The 15501-nt window shown below is 46.0% G+C and overlaps 1 protein-coding gene across 1 annotated transcript in view; it reads right to left on the bottom strand.

Annotated features, from left to right (window-relative positions):
* The window catches only part of ILDR2 (immunoglobulin like domain containing receptor 2), a gene marked incomplete at its 3' end in the record, with an annotated part of 55476 nt that overhangs the window by 22623 nt on the left and 17352 nt on the right, over positions 1-15501 (bottom strand). Inside the window, exon 3 of the mRNA XM_080824816.1 lies at positions 14925-15048. Coding sequence (XP_080680942.1) covers positions 14925-15048 — 124 coding nt within the window. The remainder of the gene's footprint in view (positions 1-14924; positions 15049-15501) is intronic.

Raw genomic sequence — 15501 nt, forward strand, 5'->3', positions numbered from 1 at the left:
TCTGTTTAGGTCACCTTGCTGGTCTTCTGACATTGTTTCTACACACAGCAGAACATCAGTGAGTGTGAGCTCTAAGAACCTACGTTCAAATGAAAATCTGCAAGCAAGAGTATTATACACCAAACTGTTGGCTCCTTATTTCTGGAGAGCTGGAATGGGCATCATGGAAGAACAATGAAGGGATTTTCATTTCCAGATTATATGTTTGCATTTGTAATTTAAAAACTTACGGATAGGGTGGTATCAAAACTATGGACAGGAGATCCACAAAGGTCGCCACTCCGACAGAGAGACATACATCACGCTTCTCATTCTCCCTCAAGCAACAGTCAGTAGCTGATGCTTCAGGGAGGGATGAAGTTTTCCCATAATGCACCTGTGTAGTGCTGGCCCCAGGATGGGTGACAGGGTCTTGCCACACGGTGGGTGAAATGTAATGTCTTCAGACTTCAGGACCCTGAAGGGGTTTGGGGATACCAGACAATATGACTATATCATGTCAGCAGCAGAAAGAGTGCAGATCTCTATGGCTTTTATACCACAATTTATATTTTCCTGGGGCTAAGGACATTTTTAAAAGTAGATTTATGCTGGAATCATAGATTTCTGAAAATAATTTTGCTTCCAGCTTCTTGATGAACAGTTCCTAAGAAATGCTGTTGCCGGCTGGAAAGACTCTATCTTTTCTTCCTATTCTATCACACCCAATGAAGGTCTGATCTTAGAAAGTCCAAACAATTCCAGTAAATCCTTTCCAGATTTCAGTAGCACTTTACCAACACTTGTGAATCATTGCCATTCTTCCAGGATTCAGCTTAAGAGGGGCAATTACAAGTCACTTTCACGTCTGAGAAAAGGGTAGAGAACAGACCCTGCGAACAGAAGGCCACATCTATGCTTTTCAAACCACAGCTCAAACTATCAGTAGAAAATACCGGTCTTATGTAAGCACTCAAAACAGTTTTCCCCAAACCTTGCAGAATCCATTACTTTTAAGACATTTCCACATGAATAGACCAAACAAATTAGGCATACTAATAGTTTGCACATGCACACACAAACACAAGTGCCTGCTTCCTACAATTACCATCACAAACTCTGCAGCCAAAAACATTCTCATACTTGGGGTTGAATGATTAGGGCAGAAACATGCATTGTGACTCAAACAACCTGTATCTTAGCTATGCAAGTCCCTATGTCAGCTGTTTCCTGCCACTGACACACTGAAGTGACCCCCCACCTGGACTCTTTGGACATATTCCTGAAAACCACTCCTGGAAAACCCACTTCTGGAATGTCTCCAACTCAACTCGTTCATCATTCGGTCAACAAAGAGAGGTGGGCTGTGCCGGTGGACACAAACAGGAGAAAGGCGGGAAGCCCGTGCCTGAGAGGTTTGCTGTCCAGCCTCTGCAGCCTGCCCAGCAATGTCGGTCTAAGAGTTGTAGTTACCGGCTGCTCTTCCGCAAACTTACTAAGGTCAAAAGAGTTTTCCTCCTGCCAAATCTAATTATCATCGGCTTTTTTTTTTTTTTTCCATTTCTTTTCTTCTTCTTGACATCCCATTCCACCTGGTCAAGAGGCCTTTCCCCAAAGACACAGTCCTTGCCTGGTTTCCCACTTCTCTTCTCCTCGGGGCCTTATCTTTGCACATTTCACCACAAGCCACGTCCTGGTGGGACTTCCCCAAGGTTCCGATGCTCTTTTCTTGGTAGGCCAGGCTCCTCAAGGCAGGAATTACTCACCTTCTTTACTAAAAACACCAGCTGATACACTTCTCAAGCTCCTGCTTTGCTCAGATCCTTACCACGTGCACTCTCAAGTCCATTCTGGTAGAGCCCTGGAAGGAGGTTGCCCTGAGAGGGTGCTCCCTCCTCCGTGCTCCTGAGGACCCCGTACACACATTCACGAGGGCGCTTATCTCTCCGCTGCTGCGGCCATTTTACGTGGACCTCCACTAGCAGGACAGAAACCCCTTTAAAGGTTTCCAGTAGCAAATCCCCACTGTCCAGTGCTGAACTTCTGGTTCATTGTTCACTTTTTATCCCAGACGGAAACAGGCTCTTAATAAGAACATGAAGGAGACATTCATTCATTCATTCATTCAGTGCTGTTCTATGTACTGGACTCAGGGCTCACTGCCAGGAGCATCGTCTAGTCCTTGCAACATCTTGCTATCTAGGGGGATGGAAGCACCACTCCACCCCACTCCCCACAAGTTACAAACTACCAGGCTATGGTGTTATTAAGGCAGACAAGAAGCCTACAACATTCAGCCAAAAAAGTTGTTTTTGTCTCTACTCTTAAAACTTAAGTCTGAGCTCTGATTACTAGTCCAAACCTTCGAAGTGCAATGGAAACTACAGAAATCCTCCTTTAGGACAAACTTGTTCTCAGATCCCAGATCTGTTAGTCACTTACTCGCTGACAACAGACACTAAATTATTTAAGGCACTGGAACTCACAAACGGGAGAAAAAAACAATACTTCCTTCACGCTTATGACGTCGCCAGCACTGATAGCATGGTTATCTCCATTCATTTCTTTGGGTGACCTTGGAGTCCGCCTCAGGTTTGCCAGTGTTCATACTAGTCACCTTTCTGTTCAGGATGATCAGGTGTTCAGAGGCTTTTCTTCCCCAGTTCCTTGCAATTCCCCTCTCCTCCCTTCTGTTTAATGCACATCTGGGCTTCATCCCACTTCCAAGCTTCCCTAACATGTCCTAGATCCATTTTCAGGGATGTACTGTACCCACCCCCTGGTCTCTCAGCTCCTAACCGTCCAAAATGTTTCTCTCCTAAGTCTTTTAGGAGAGCAGATGGTTTTCTCTGGCCCCCTTGAGTATAAAGTTGTTTCTATGGCTATTTGGAATCCCAAATAGCCTGGAAATTTCCCAAGTGCACACACATCCCTGTTTTTATTCTATATTCCCATGGCAACCATGCATTCAATAAATATAATTTATGATTATCCATCACAAATGTGGATATAGCTTCCCTTTCTCTTACATATATTTATAAAGTGTATTTAAGCATTTCATGTGTGTACTTTTTTCTTTTTATATCTTTTACATTTTAGGTCACTTTAAATTATAGTGAATAATTCTGACAGTGAATTCTCTCCACAAAATGACTAGTATTGTACCATCTGCAATTAACTATTAATAAGTGCTTTAGGCTTTTTGGCAGTGATTATATGCTTGGCCTAAGGCACTGACTTCTTCTTCTTCTTTTTTTTTTTTTTTAAAGTAGGCTCCACACCCAGCATGGAGCCCAGCGCAGGGCTTGAACTCGTGATCCTGCGATCAAGACCTGAGCTGAGATCAAGAGTTGGACACTTAAGCAACTGAGCCCCCCAGACACCCCGGCTCTGACTTCTTTTATTCACATAGAATTTCAGGATTCTATTTTATAGCTAGAAAGAATCTCAGAGGTCATCTAATCCATAACCCACTCCATATTTTCCAGAAATCTGAGGCTCAGAGAGATTAAGGTTCTTATTCAGTCACACAGTGAATAATCAAACCAGGAGTAAAACCTGGGTCTACTCACCCCAATTCCGGTATTTCCCCCCCCCAACATCTTAATCCTCCTCAAGCTTTGCTTATCCTTAATTTAGAAATGTGCAGCAACAGCTTTCTAGTTTCCTAATATTTGCAGAGAACAACTCTGAAATTTATGTTTGTGGCATTATTGCTCTACTTATATAATTAAAGTATAATTTTTGGATGTATGAAATGTTAGAGATGGTTGAAATTTTCAGCAGCTTTTGAAGCTGTGACCAGAAAATGATTACTGAATCCATCACAACACAGTATGAGCTAATTAAAAGACATTCACCATGCTGCTACAAACTAATAAACAATAATGGAAATGATTGCAAAGTACTCTGCAAAGTGCTATAGTGAACCAACTCCCTGCCCCAGAGAGAGAAGAGATGCCAAGTCTTAGTAGTCATGGAACATGTAAAACTTGGCCTGCGAGGAAACGCTGCAGACAGCTAGATTTGACTCCAAAATGACACGGAGGAAGGTGGGATTTAATGGAAGGAGGACATGGACTTCCTGGGGACCCAATGTGGTTTCCTGCGCCCACTTTGCTCTATTCAACAGATTGGCACCTGCGACTGGCAACTTAAACACAAAGGTACCAAGAATGGCTACTTAACCCCCAAAGGCCCGGTGGCTGGAGGCAGACACGCAGGGGGGCACCGCTTGTAGGTGTTGGATCGTCAAGCGGCCCTGCCCTTTCCTCCGTCTCCGTGCGAGGGGCTTCCAGCAGGAGGCATTTCCCGGACGGCAGTCGGGGGCACCGCCCCCGTGTGAACGCGACCCTGCACCCGTGGATGGCGGCAGCTGGCTCTGGAGGAGAAGGGATTGACTGTTTCCTGCCCGGCTTTCAAGGGCCGCAGTTCTTTCTTCCCGGGGCTGAGCCGATCTCTCGGTGACACCCACACTCCCGGGGCCCCCGGGCCTCCCCCCGTGCGGGCGCGTCCCCCCCACCGCCTTCCCGCGCCCCGGCCCCCGGGACCACAATGGAGCTGGCGGGCTGACCCAGCTGCTCCGGCTCGGCCCGCGTAACCACGGCAACCGCGGGGCTGCAGGAATGCGTGCTAATTGAAGGCCGAGCCTCCTCCCACGGCGATGAGCAACAAGTGAAGCAAAAATAGTGAGGCGGGATGAAGGCTGCGAGGGGGCGGGGGGCGGAGGGGGGAGCGGGCGCCGCGCGGGACCGGCTGGCTGGGGCTTAGGAAGGCAAAGAGCGCCTTCAAGACCGCGTCCGTCCCCGCAACGACCCAGGGTCGCGAAGAGCTCAGTGGACATCCTTTGCCCCCCAGACAGCTTGGTGCGAAATCTCCCAGGGGTCAGCGAAGCAAACCACGTCTCTCTGCTGGGCCTCTGCGCGCTTCTGGGAAATGAATGGAGACGTGCGCATCCCCAGGTCTCCACGACGTAAACAGCTGCCGGCCGCGAGAGTCAGCCGGGCAGGGAGGGAGCTGACGCGAATTTGCCCCCAGCTTCTCTGGATCTTCTGCTCTCTTCAAACCGAGGAGAACCTCCAAGGTGGTCGCGTCTATGGGCCGACCGTCACACCGGTTTGACTGGACAGCACAAGTTTATGCCTGTTGTCTTGACATAAATGATTAAAAGTTTTCCCTTTTCACCCTGAGGCATCCTGGTTTGGACGGTAAATCAGAAAGTCACCCTCGCTGAAGTCTTTCCGGGGCCATCCAGATCCTACACCAAGTCAGGGGTTCCCCAAGCCCCTCCAGACTTCGTCAAATGGCCTGGGTGGTGGAACGCTTGTATTTAGGCACCGACCACCCTGTAATTAACTAAGGGCCATCCACTGAGAAAGGGGGACTTCCAACAGCAACCAAAACATAGTAACCACCACATAGCATGCTGGGACGGAATGTCCTGAAATCCACCAGCAGGAAGAGTCCCCCCGGGCTGATTAGGGTCACCACTGGCAAGGCACCGCACAGATGTCACTGAGAAAACGTGCATCTATTAGTAATAGGATTGCCGATTCGCAGATGGCTCGTTAAAGCCTCACAGGCCGAAGGGAAATCTGCTTGCTAGCAGGATTCCCAGAACCCAGGATTCGCTAAAGAGGGTTCCCTCAGATTAAGGATGCAATGAAGTGTGGGGGACGGGAGCCGGTGGGAGCTCTTATGAAGGGCCGTTTCAGCCTCACAATCGGTCTTCCATGTAACCTCTGTGACCCCTTCCCCACTTTCACAGATAATGACACTGAGGCTCATCAACATCGACTCACGCTAGGCCATGTCGCTGCCCTGAGCCCAGGGATGTCTTACCCCAGAACGCATGCACTTCACAGAAGACTTTGTCCAGTGTCGAGATGGACCTTTGGTCAAGATCAGGGTTTTGCAACACTGGCACTACTGACATGTGGGGCCAGATAATTCTTTGCTGGGCATAAAACTGCTGTCCTGTGCACTGTAGAAAGTCGACCACGTGCCTCGGCCCCTTTGGCACCCCACAAGTTGTGATGACCAAAAATATTTCTAGACATTGCCAAATGTCTCCTGGGGGGGGGAGAGAGAGGGCAAAATAGCCCCCTCTTGAGAACCAATAGCCTCGATACTTAATATCAAACAGTCTTAATCTTTTCTTGTACTCTCTAATTGCTTCAGAAATATATTTATCTTTACCAAAACACAGTAATTTTTATAGGACAAGATAGTGTCACTTATTTTGTATCTTCACTGTGCTGGGGACCTAGTATGCAAAAAAGACGAGTTAAATGTAAATCATAATTTAAATGTCAATCACACTTGAAGCAGAACTATCACGGTGCCCATCAAAGAGCAAGGTTGCGGGGCACCTGGGTGGCTCGGTGGGTTGGGCCTCTGCCTTCGGCCCGGGTCGTGATCCCAGGGTCTTGGGATCGAGCCCCGCGTCGGGCTCTCTGCTCGGCGGGGAGCCTGCTTCCTCCTCTCTGCCTACCCGTGATCTCTTTCTCTCTGTCAAATAAATAAAAAATTAAAAAAAAAAAAAGAGCAAGGTTGCAATTAAGCAGTAGGGAGGCCTGAAGGCCACAGGAGACGTCCTGTGAAGACTAAAAGGCCTGATCCCGAGTCTCTGGAGCAGTCACACGCCCCACCCCACGGCTCACACCGTAGTATGGTTGTCACTGACAGTCACTAACCAGAATCACATTCCAGTTGACGCCTGGCTGGCTTTCTAGCTCCTCCAGCAGAGGAATCTACGTAAGCAGAGCAGGCCAGGCGCGGGAGAGAGGACTGGGGGGACAGGTGGCGGTGCTAAAGCCTAAAGAGCTCACGCCTCATTAGCCCTCTCTCTCTCCTGGCACGGAGTCAGCATGGTTGTCTTGGCTCTTCCAGAAATCTGAAGGCCCAGGTGTCTACTGAAGACAGCAAGGATGGTTCCGCCCTCTCAGTGGAATCAGACCTAGTTAAGGTCTTCCACGTGGGGCCCAGATCTCTGAGGTATCACTGAGTCTACAAATGAAAATACGGGCAGAGCCCAAATCCAAAGATGGTCCAAAGGCGTAAACCCCAGATTTATGGCTAGAGTGTGGCTCTGTAATTAATTCCTTCTCTCCTTTCTGCCAGGAGTAAACTTCTTCTTTCTTCTCCCCCAATTCTTTTCCCCTCTTCTTCTGTTTGTAAATCTTGGAGAGAAACAGCAGCAGCCACTCTGAGAGATCAAAGTTTTAGCAAGCAACAAAGACCTCCAAGGAGGCTGTTGCCATGGGAACTCTAGGAGCTGAAGCCCTTTTAATCAGCAAATCTCCTTGGTTAGCAGCAGCACCACTGGGCTGGGGCTGGCAGAGACGGAGAGAAGGAGGAGGAGGAGCCGGGGCGACAAGTAGCCTTTCTGAACAGCCAGAACTAATGCTGGGGGGTGGGGAGGGCGTGCAGCACTGACGAGGGGTGAGGGCCAGAGCATTCCTGCTCAGCCTCCGAAACACGCACCTGTCAAAAATCCCCGAAGTTCTGAGACGTCCCCTCCCGAGAGTTCCCTGATTTCTGACTGTGTTCTTAATGGCTTCTTAATACTGATGGGTTGAACGATGTATTTTCGACCACAATAGCAATTTCGGGCCCAGTGTTGTGAACAACGTGATTTTATGAAAATCCATGTACGTCTGTGCCTCCATCCCGTGCCCAGGTGCTTCTGGGTAAATCACAGGAGAAGACTGAAGGGAAAACTAGAAGCATGACAGGAAAACAAAGGTGTCTCTGTGGCATCACTGTCACAGGGAAGAACCAAGCTCGACTTAGCGCCTACTCACAAGGACCCGCTGGGAGCAAACCTATTTCTGGCTTCCTGGAATAGCGTTGCATTTGGCCTATAAAGAAACACAAATGGATGAGTTCCACAAAATATTAACAGTGTTGGTCTCTGCCCGCCTTCTGCCTTCGGAAACAATGGCCCAACTTCCCTCTAGGAAGCTACTCCTTTCCTTTTTCCCTTCAGTTCGTGCGGTTCGACGGGGGCTGTTGGCGTACTCGCTCTCCTGTCCCAAAGCACGGCCTACCCCCAACACCGGACTTCTGCCCACACCATGGAGAAAGGCATCTACCCTCCTGAGAGGGAAGGCACTAAAGACCGTGGAAGTCTAGAATTGCTGGGAGCTACCTTTGCCCCAGATGGGGAGCCTGACTGAGAATTAAGCTAACACAGAAGAAACCGATTCTTTAAAATATAATCTGAACACTGGGACTCAGACACGCTTGAGCCTGGACTTACCAGTTCCCTAAGCCAAAAAATTTCCCTAAGCCAGGTGAAGCGTCTAGCCCTTGCAACTGGGAGAATTCTGAAGAAATGGTCACTGGATCCGGGTGGCGAGATTTTAGGAGATATTTTCTTCTTTTGTACATTTCTGTTCTGCTTGGAAGAACAATGTTTACAATACACATGCATCATTTTTTTTTCTAAAACATTATCAAAGCAAAACAAAACAGCAGTATTTTAGGCATCACCCTACACAGAGAATTAATTCTGCAATCGGTGGGTCTTCTTAGTAAAGTCAAAAATCATAGAAAGGACTCTGAAAGCGATCTTGCTTATCCTAATGACTTAGACAAGAGAACCTGTTCCATGTTGAAAGCTCATCAGAGAGGAAGTTTCTCTAATTGCCCCCACGAACCATAATTTCTAAAAAGTGTTGTTTGCCATTAGGAAAGCCTTCCTTCGCTTTAATCTAAACACCCCTTGGGTCATGTCCTCTTACTCTGTTCTCAGTCCAGAATCAGGAGTGTTGACCCAGCCATGTTCCCACCTGGGCCCTTTCCCTCATTTTTCTACTTGAAGGCCCTTAAAAATCAAGCTACCGTACGGGACATCAGACAGAACAGGTCAGCCCTCGTACTGCACATGGGAAGACGTAAGAACAAGGCGAGCTGCTTTTAGATTTTAAAATAATAACTTCTCTGCTGGAGCCTTCCTGAATGGTGAAGTCCTTTCCTGCCGGCTGGAGCTGCCCAAGGGAACTTTCCTCCTATCCAAACAGTGGCATGTTTCCAGGTTATAAACATCCTGTCCTTGCCACAGATCTTAGACCAGCATCTAATCTCAGGGTGGCAGATTTCTGGACACTCCTTTCTTCTGTCTAATGGTATGGCTCTATGATCCCAAACATCTAAATGTTTCTAAGGTACCTGTCACAGTCCTCTCAAAGTACCCAAAACACCAAGTGTATCTCTAACTTTGGCATGACTTTACCTTCTGAATCATCAAAAAGAGATTAAAGAGTGCTCAGTATACTTTTTGTGTTTAATGTTGAATCAGCAGTTGTCCTCCCATTTCTCTGAATCACTCGTCTTCAGATATTTCTGAAACCTCTGAAAGAAGCATCCATCGTGATTTGTAGATGGTTCAGATGTCTGGGGTCATGCTCAGTGGGGGAGGTATGCAATCCGGGCAAAAACAACTCTGCCTTTGAAGTAAGGGCCTAGGTCCATGGTATAGGCAGTTTCCCTAAGAAATAAGGTGAAAATACTAAAGCAAATCTGGGACAAGTAAAATTATTACCCATGACCTCAAGCAGCAACCACAATTTTTAAAACATTGCCTATAAGGTACCTGGGTGGCTCCGTAGGTTAAGCCTCTGACTCTTGATTTCAACTCAGGTCATGATCTCAGGTTCGTGAGATCAAGCCCCACGTCGGGTTCAGTGCTGAGCGAGGATCCTGCTCAAGATTCTCTCTCCCTTTCCCTCTACCCCTCCTCTCCTACCCCCTCTCCACTTGTTCTCGCATTCTACGTAAATAAGTAAACAAATAAGGCTTCTGCAGAGGAGTATTCTATAGCTTCTTAATGTAGACAGGGCCTGTGGTATCGTGGAAAGAGATGAGGCTAGGAACCAAGACATTTGTTTGTTTGTTTGTTTTAACAGGGATAACTATTATAAAACTTGAACATTAATTTCTTCATTTGGAAACAAGGAAAATAATGCCTCCTCTCTCCTACCTTACATGGTTCTTACAGAAAAAATAATTTATGAACTACAACTTATTATCAGTGTACCTTATGAAGAGCAGACATAGTAATTGTATCCCTTTGGTGGACATTAATTGCTTTTTCTTTTCCTTTTTTTTTTTTTTTTTGCCTCTCACATCCATTCTTCCTTTCTTTTTGGTAAGAGTGCCCCAGTTTACTCTGGGGAGATGATTTTCCTCCACATCTTGGACTAGCCACCAAGAGCCCTTGATCTCCCAAAGCTAAGCAGCGGATGCACGTCCAAACTGGGCCAGTTCGACTTGCTCACCTGAGACTGACTTGAGTGGAAAAATGAAGAAAAAACCAAAAAAAAAAAACAAAACAGTTAAATTGATTTTTTCTGGCTATGGAGTCTTAAAGACATTGTCTACTAATTCTTGCTACATAGACCCTACAGCATCTCTGACACATCAAGGACTGTGCTGTGTTCATCAAAACATCTTTACTTTTTTCCGGGGGAAATACAAAATAACAGCAGAAGTGACCCATGTCACTGCCAGACCTGGTCCCTAAAAAGTCCCACATGACGTTTCTCACTCTCTCTTTCTGAGCAGGTGGGAGCCAATGTCTCCAGTACAGCTGAGCCAAACAATGGAGAAGCTTAGACCCCTCCTCCACCACCTGGAAGGGAGCTACCCAGGTGAGCCTCCTAGCTCATATCTGACTGGGACAAGAGGAAGTAAGAGATTTTTACTATACGCAGTAAGTCACTGAGACTTGGGGGATGTTTTTACAGAAGCTAACAAGCGTTACCTTAGCATACTATCCTCTTCAGAGACTGACTGTCCAACCTTCCTTTCGATTATGACAGCCTTCCAACAACTGAGTTTCCTGCTGAAGTTAGCCAGAGACCAACTCTGTTGCTTCCAACCACAGTCCTGGATGGACCTACCACCAGTAAGAATTGAAAGAGCCAGATAAAGAATTATGGCCCGGTGAGATGAAACCATGTTACCTCACTTGAGACTGTAGACATCTATGGTACTGACCCTTTGTAAGTCAACAAATATATACTTAGCACTTGCCAACATTTAAGGGGCATAAAATATTAGTTATAGATGCTATCTATTTATAATTTTTTAAAAAACATTCACACCGGCCTCTTTATACTCAACACTCTACCAGGCATTACAGATGTAAAGACAAATGAGCATTAGTCCTTTACTCTGAAGAGCACGTGGTCCGGTGCTATGGAGAAGCTTCCAGTGTTGTGGGAGAAATCAAGACAAGTACCGATGCAGCACCACGGGGAACCACTCCCACGAAGCAAGCCAGGATATAAGACTGATAGGGTCTGCCCTTGGCCCTTTCCACTTTATATAATCTTCCTGGGTGACTCATCTATTCTCTCATGGCTGTACCACTAAGGATTCTCAAATCTATTATGTCTGATCCTTGCTTCTCCACTGGGCTCTAGACCTCCATTTCCAGTTGTCAGCGGGACATCCCTACCTTGGGTTCCCACAGGCCTCCCATATTTGACATGTCAAGAACCAAGGTCATTCTCCTGCCTCCCCAACCTGCTTTCCAACCTGTATCCTCTCTTAGGTGATAGAACAGCTGGCTACCCAGCTAGCTAGAAATCACGGTGTCCTTTTGACTCATCCCTCTCTCTCATTTCTTTTTTTTACATCAGTCACCAAGATCCATCCCTTCCTCTCTGAAATGTTTCTGTGTTGTCGCTTCTCAAGCCACTGGTCTGGTTCAGAATCTCACAGGCTTTCACCCACGCTGCTGCAGCAGCCCCACAGCCCAGGCCTCTGTTCTCGCATTCTTTTGCATGGTCTACCCTGCTGCTGAGTAGTGTTTTGACCCCGAGATCGCACTTCATTCCTCTGTTGGTATTTCTGTACTGGCACCCCCAAAGTCTTCAGGACAAAGTCCAAATTTCTTAATCTGACATATAAGAGACTTCACCATCTTGTTCTGTCAACATTTCATCTTCACCTCTGTGTGATGGAAAAAAATAAATTCTTAACTTTTTCTCTAATTTATCCCTTTAACTCCCCTTTCCTTACTAATCGGCCCACTGAAATTCCAACCAGTTTTCTGCTCCCCACTTCGTGATCATCTTCAAGAAGAGCTACGCTCAGCTCCTTCCAGCCACCATCGACGGTTTCTTTTCATTCCTGTGGGATTATTCCTTTTAACTCTGACCTACAGCAAAAGGCCATAGTCTATTCTCTCTGGCTTCCTTGTGAATGAATGTCACCCTGCACAATCTTGTAACCTGTAACCCCTTCTATCTCTGTCACGAGGACTTAAGTCCTGGGAGGTCACTTTCTTGTTTGTCAAGGTAGTCACATCCCTCATGTTCCTCAACTTTTCAATCCCCAGATTCCGAAATTGAAGTGAATCTCAGAAGTAACCTCAACACCTTTTCTTATACGTCAATGTCTCATTTATAACAACTCCCAAGATTTTTTCCACCCTCCTGGGACGAAGAAGTCACTACTCCTGGACGCCTGGGAAGGCTTATTCCACGTTCAGACGGCTCCAATTGTTAAGTTATTTCTTCATACTGAGACAGACTCCTGCCCCTTGTAACCTCTACTCCTGGTTCTAGTTCTACGCAGCCACACAGGCAGAGTAGGTTTCTAGTCCCTCTTCTGTACAATTTCAACTGGAGATACTTCCCAAGTCCTCCTTCACTAGATCAAACCTTCCCAGCCCCTCTAACCATTCCTGATGTAATAGTCAATGACTGAGGCAGTGGCTCGTGGAGGTTGCAACAAGCAGACTGTTGACTCAGATGAAGACCCTGAGGTCTTCATCTCCTTGAGGTTGACCTCAGACATCAGGTTGCTCTCTTGGCCTCCCATGAAAGGAATACCTAACCTTTAGGCCTGTAGGGTATAACAACCAAACAGTTAGAATTTTAAAAACTGTGATGATATTTTGAAACCTTCTATGAAGAAGACTCAGAAGTTTGCATCTGGGAAGTAAATACGGTCCTTCCTGTGTCCCGAAAATTCTCTTTGATTTCAAACTCACTTCTTTAAATAAATAGCACAACTAGTGTTGCCCTAAAAAGTTCACATGGCAAATATATCATGCTCCAAACATTTCTAATTAATGTGGAACACAGCGGCGTGATGTGTTTCTCCTCCCCAAGAACGCTAGCATGTACCTGCTCATCTCACAGACATGCCTCTTCTGTGATGAGTTGATTTGCAGCCTCCCCCGTTTTCCTTTACCATTCTTTTTAGAGTGACCCTGGTTTCTGTTCTTCATCTCTTCTCCGCTCATTGGTGACGGTCTTCATCTGAGCCTCTCTTTCACCCACCTCTCTTTGCCCCAAGGACGGTGTCTTCCCCCAAATGACTACAAGTTTGGACCCAGGGGAACACCCTTCCTGCATGTCAGCACATCCTCAGCGGACAAGGCTTTCCCTCTCTTCATTTTCCCACATTTGCAGAATTGGGAACAAATTATTTAAAGTGGTTTTTACCTGGCATCCTTTTCCCCCGCACAGGCAATTACTTCTCTGCAAATGTCTGCACTGGCCAGATAATTGTGTCCACAATTAGCTAATTGCAGGCTCAATGAGCCACTTGTTCCTTCAAACTTGGCCATGAGAGTTGTGTGATTGGGCAGAAATTTATCTTTTTATTCCCTTCTGATTTACAGAGTCACTGCAGATCCCAAATCTGATTTCTCTGCATTCTTTCACAATGTCAGTATAAGCCTTTTTACTTTTTTACCTCCTTTTGTATGTCTGTCCTACTTCCCATTTTTTACAAATCACGGCAGCTATGCTTTACATATTAGACCCAAGGAATATGTATTTGAATTAAGTCAGCCCCCTAGCAAAGGTTAATTATTATTAATTAAAGGGTTAGCTATTAATAAATAATTACCTTAATACATCTTATAAACCATAAAAGTAAGGCAGCAGAATACTTGATTTGCTAAAGGCACACAGTCATCATAGAGTAAAACTAAAAATCCTAAATAGCAAATTCCACTTTCTCCCTGGGCTCTGAGTTTCCCACATAGGGTAAAAGTAACCTTCAACCTCATTTGCCTTTAAAAGAAACATTCCTCCAAATTGTTATCACCTGGCTTCTTGGAAACTACAAAAAAAAAGTCATTTCATCTAAAAAATGGCCTCAAGCATTTACCTTTTCTCCTACAACTAATGCAGCTTCTTTTCTTAATTTCTGTATATTTTATTCTAATTTTGTTGTACAACCAACATTTTATAGAACATGAAATATGTACTCAATTTTCAGTTCCATACAAAGAAGTCATTTCCCACTGACATTCCTCCAATCTGCAAAAGAGGACACGTGGCCAAAAGTAATGAATTTTCCTTTACAAAGAAATTAATATTAATAAAGATTAAAACTATTTGCTTTGAGAATGACTCAGAAGCTTTTAGGTTTCAAGGCATTTGCCTTCCAACTAAACCCTAGCAGACTCTCCAATAGTTCTTCCCATCAGGCACGTTTGATGGTTAAACCCTCCAGCTGACAGCCACCCTTCCTCAGGACTGTCTTGCATGTAGGTAACTGAATGGAAAAAGATTCCTGACATCTTGGGAGATTCCTCACTCAGCAATGAATTCGTATCTCTCAGTTGTCTCTACTCTGCTTCAAAGGCGTCTGGCATTTTCTTCAACACTTAGCACACAAAAAGAGAAGTAGAGCCTAAGAGCAGAGAGAAATCAGGGTTAAGGGGACACAAGCGGAAAGGAGGGGGAAAAACCACCTTGAGTGAGCAGAAGAGACATCAGGACCGTGCCAAAAAGGGCCTCCAAGAAACAAGGTGCAATAAATATGGCTATTGCTCATGAGGAGTTTCTAAAACCCGTTTGTGCACAAGAAATAAAGCCCGGTGTATGCACGCCGCTGGGTCACGCAGGAAACAGTGAGCGGAGGGAGCGGCGCAAGCGGTCTAAGACGGCCGTGCTGCCGATGGTTTTCACTTACCCAACACCAGCAGCTCCACCAAGTCCTCGTTTTTGCCCTCCAGGTCATCGGGGGTGGTGATGATACAGTAATAGAGTCCGCTGTCTCCCCACATGAGTTTTCCAATTTGAAGATCTGCATCTGTTACCATAAAAAGAAGGGCCAATTCCTAAAACGTCTCCCTGAAAGGAAAGCACTGGACAACGGAGGGTAAGAGGGGGCCGTTCCAGAAGGAATGTCTGCCGTGTTCTACTTTGCCGCCTAGATGGTGGTTGACAAGATGTCTGCTTTACTTCCAATGACCAAATAAACAAACAAATAAAAACCCGATAGCAAATACTAGCATCCCTAAGGTGAAAGACTTAGGGCGTTCCCAGAAACTGGTCTAGTTCTAGTCCAGTTTGGGGAATGGAAGACTGCTTTCAACTAACCAGGTCTGCAGAAGCCCTTGAAAGCCAGGTCGTTCCAGAATTACTTTGGACTCCTGGAAATGAGCTGGCTTCACAGCAGTTCTTCGAAATTCAGATGATCAAATCGATCAGGTCAGCCTCGTAGGCCCTTTTCTTGTCCAATACTTTAGGGAGCAGAAGGAAG

The sequence above is a fragment of the Martes martes genome (genome assembly GCF_963455335.1).
Source record: "Martes martes genome assembly, chromosome: 15".
Classification (NCBI taxonomy): Eukaryota; Metazoa; Chordata; class Mammalia; order Carnivora; family Mustelidae; genus Martes; species Martes martes.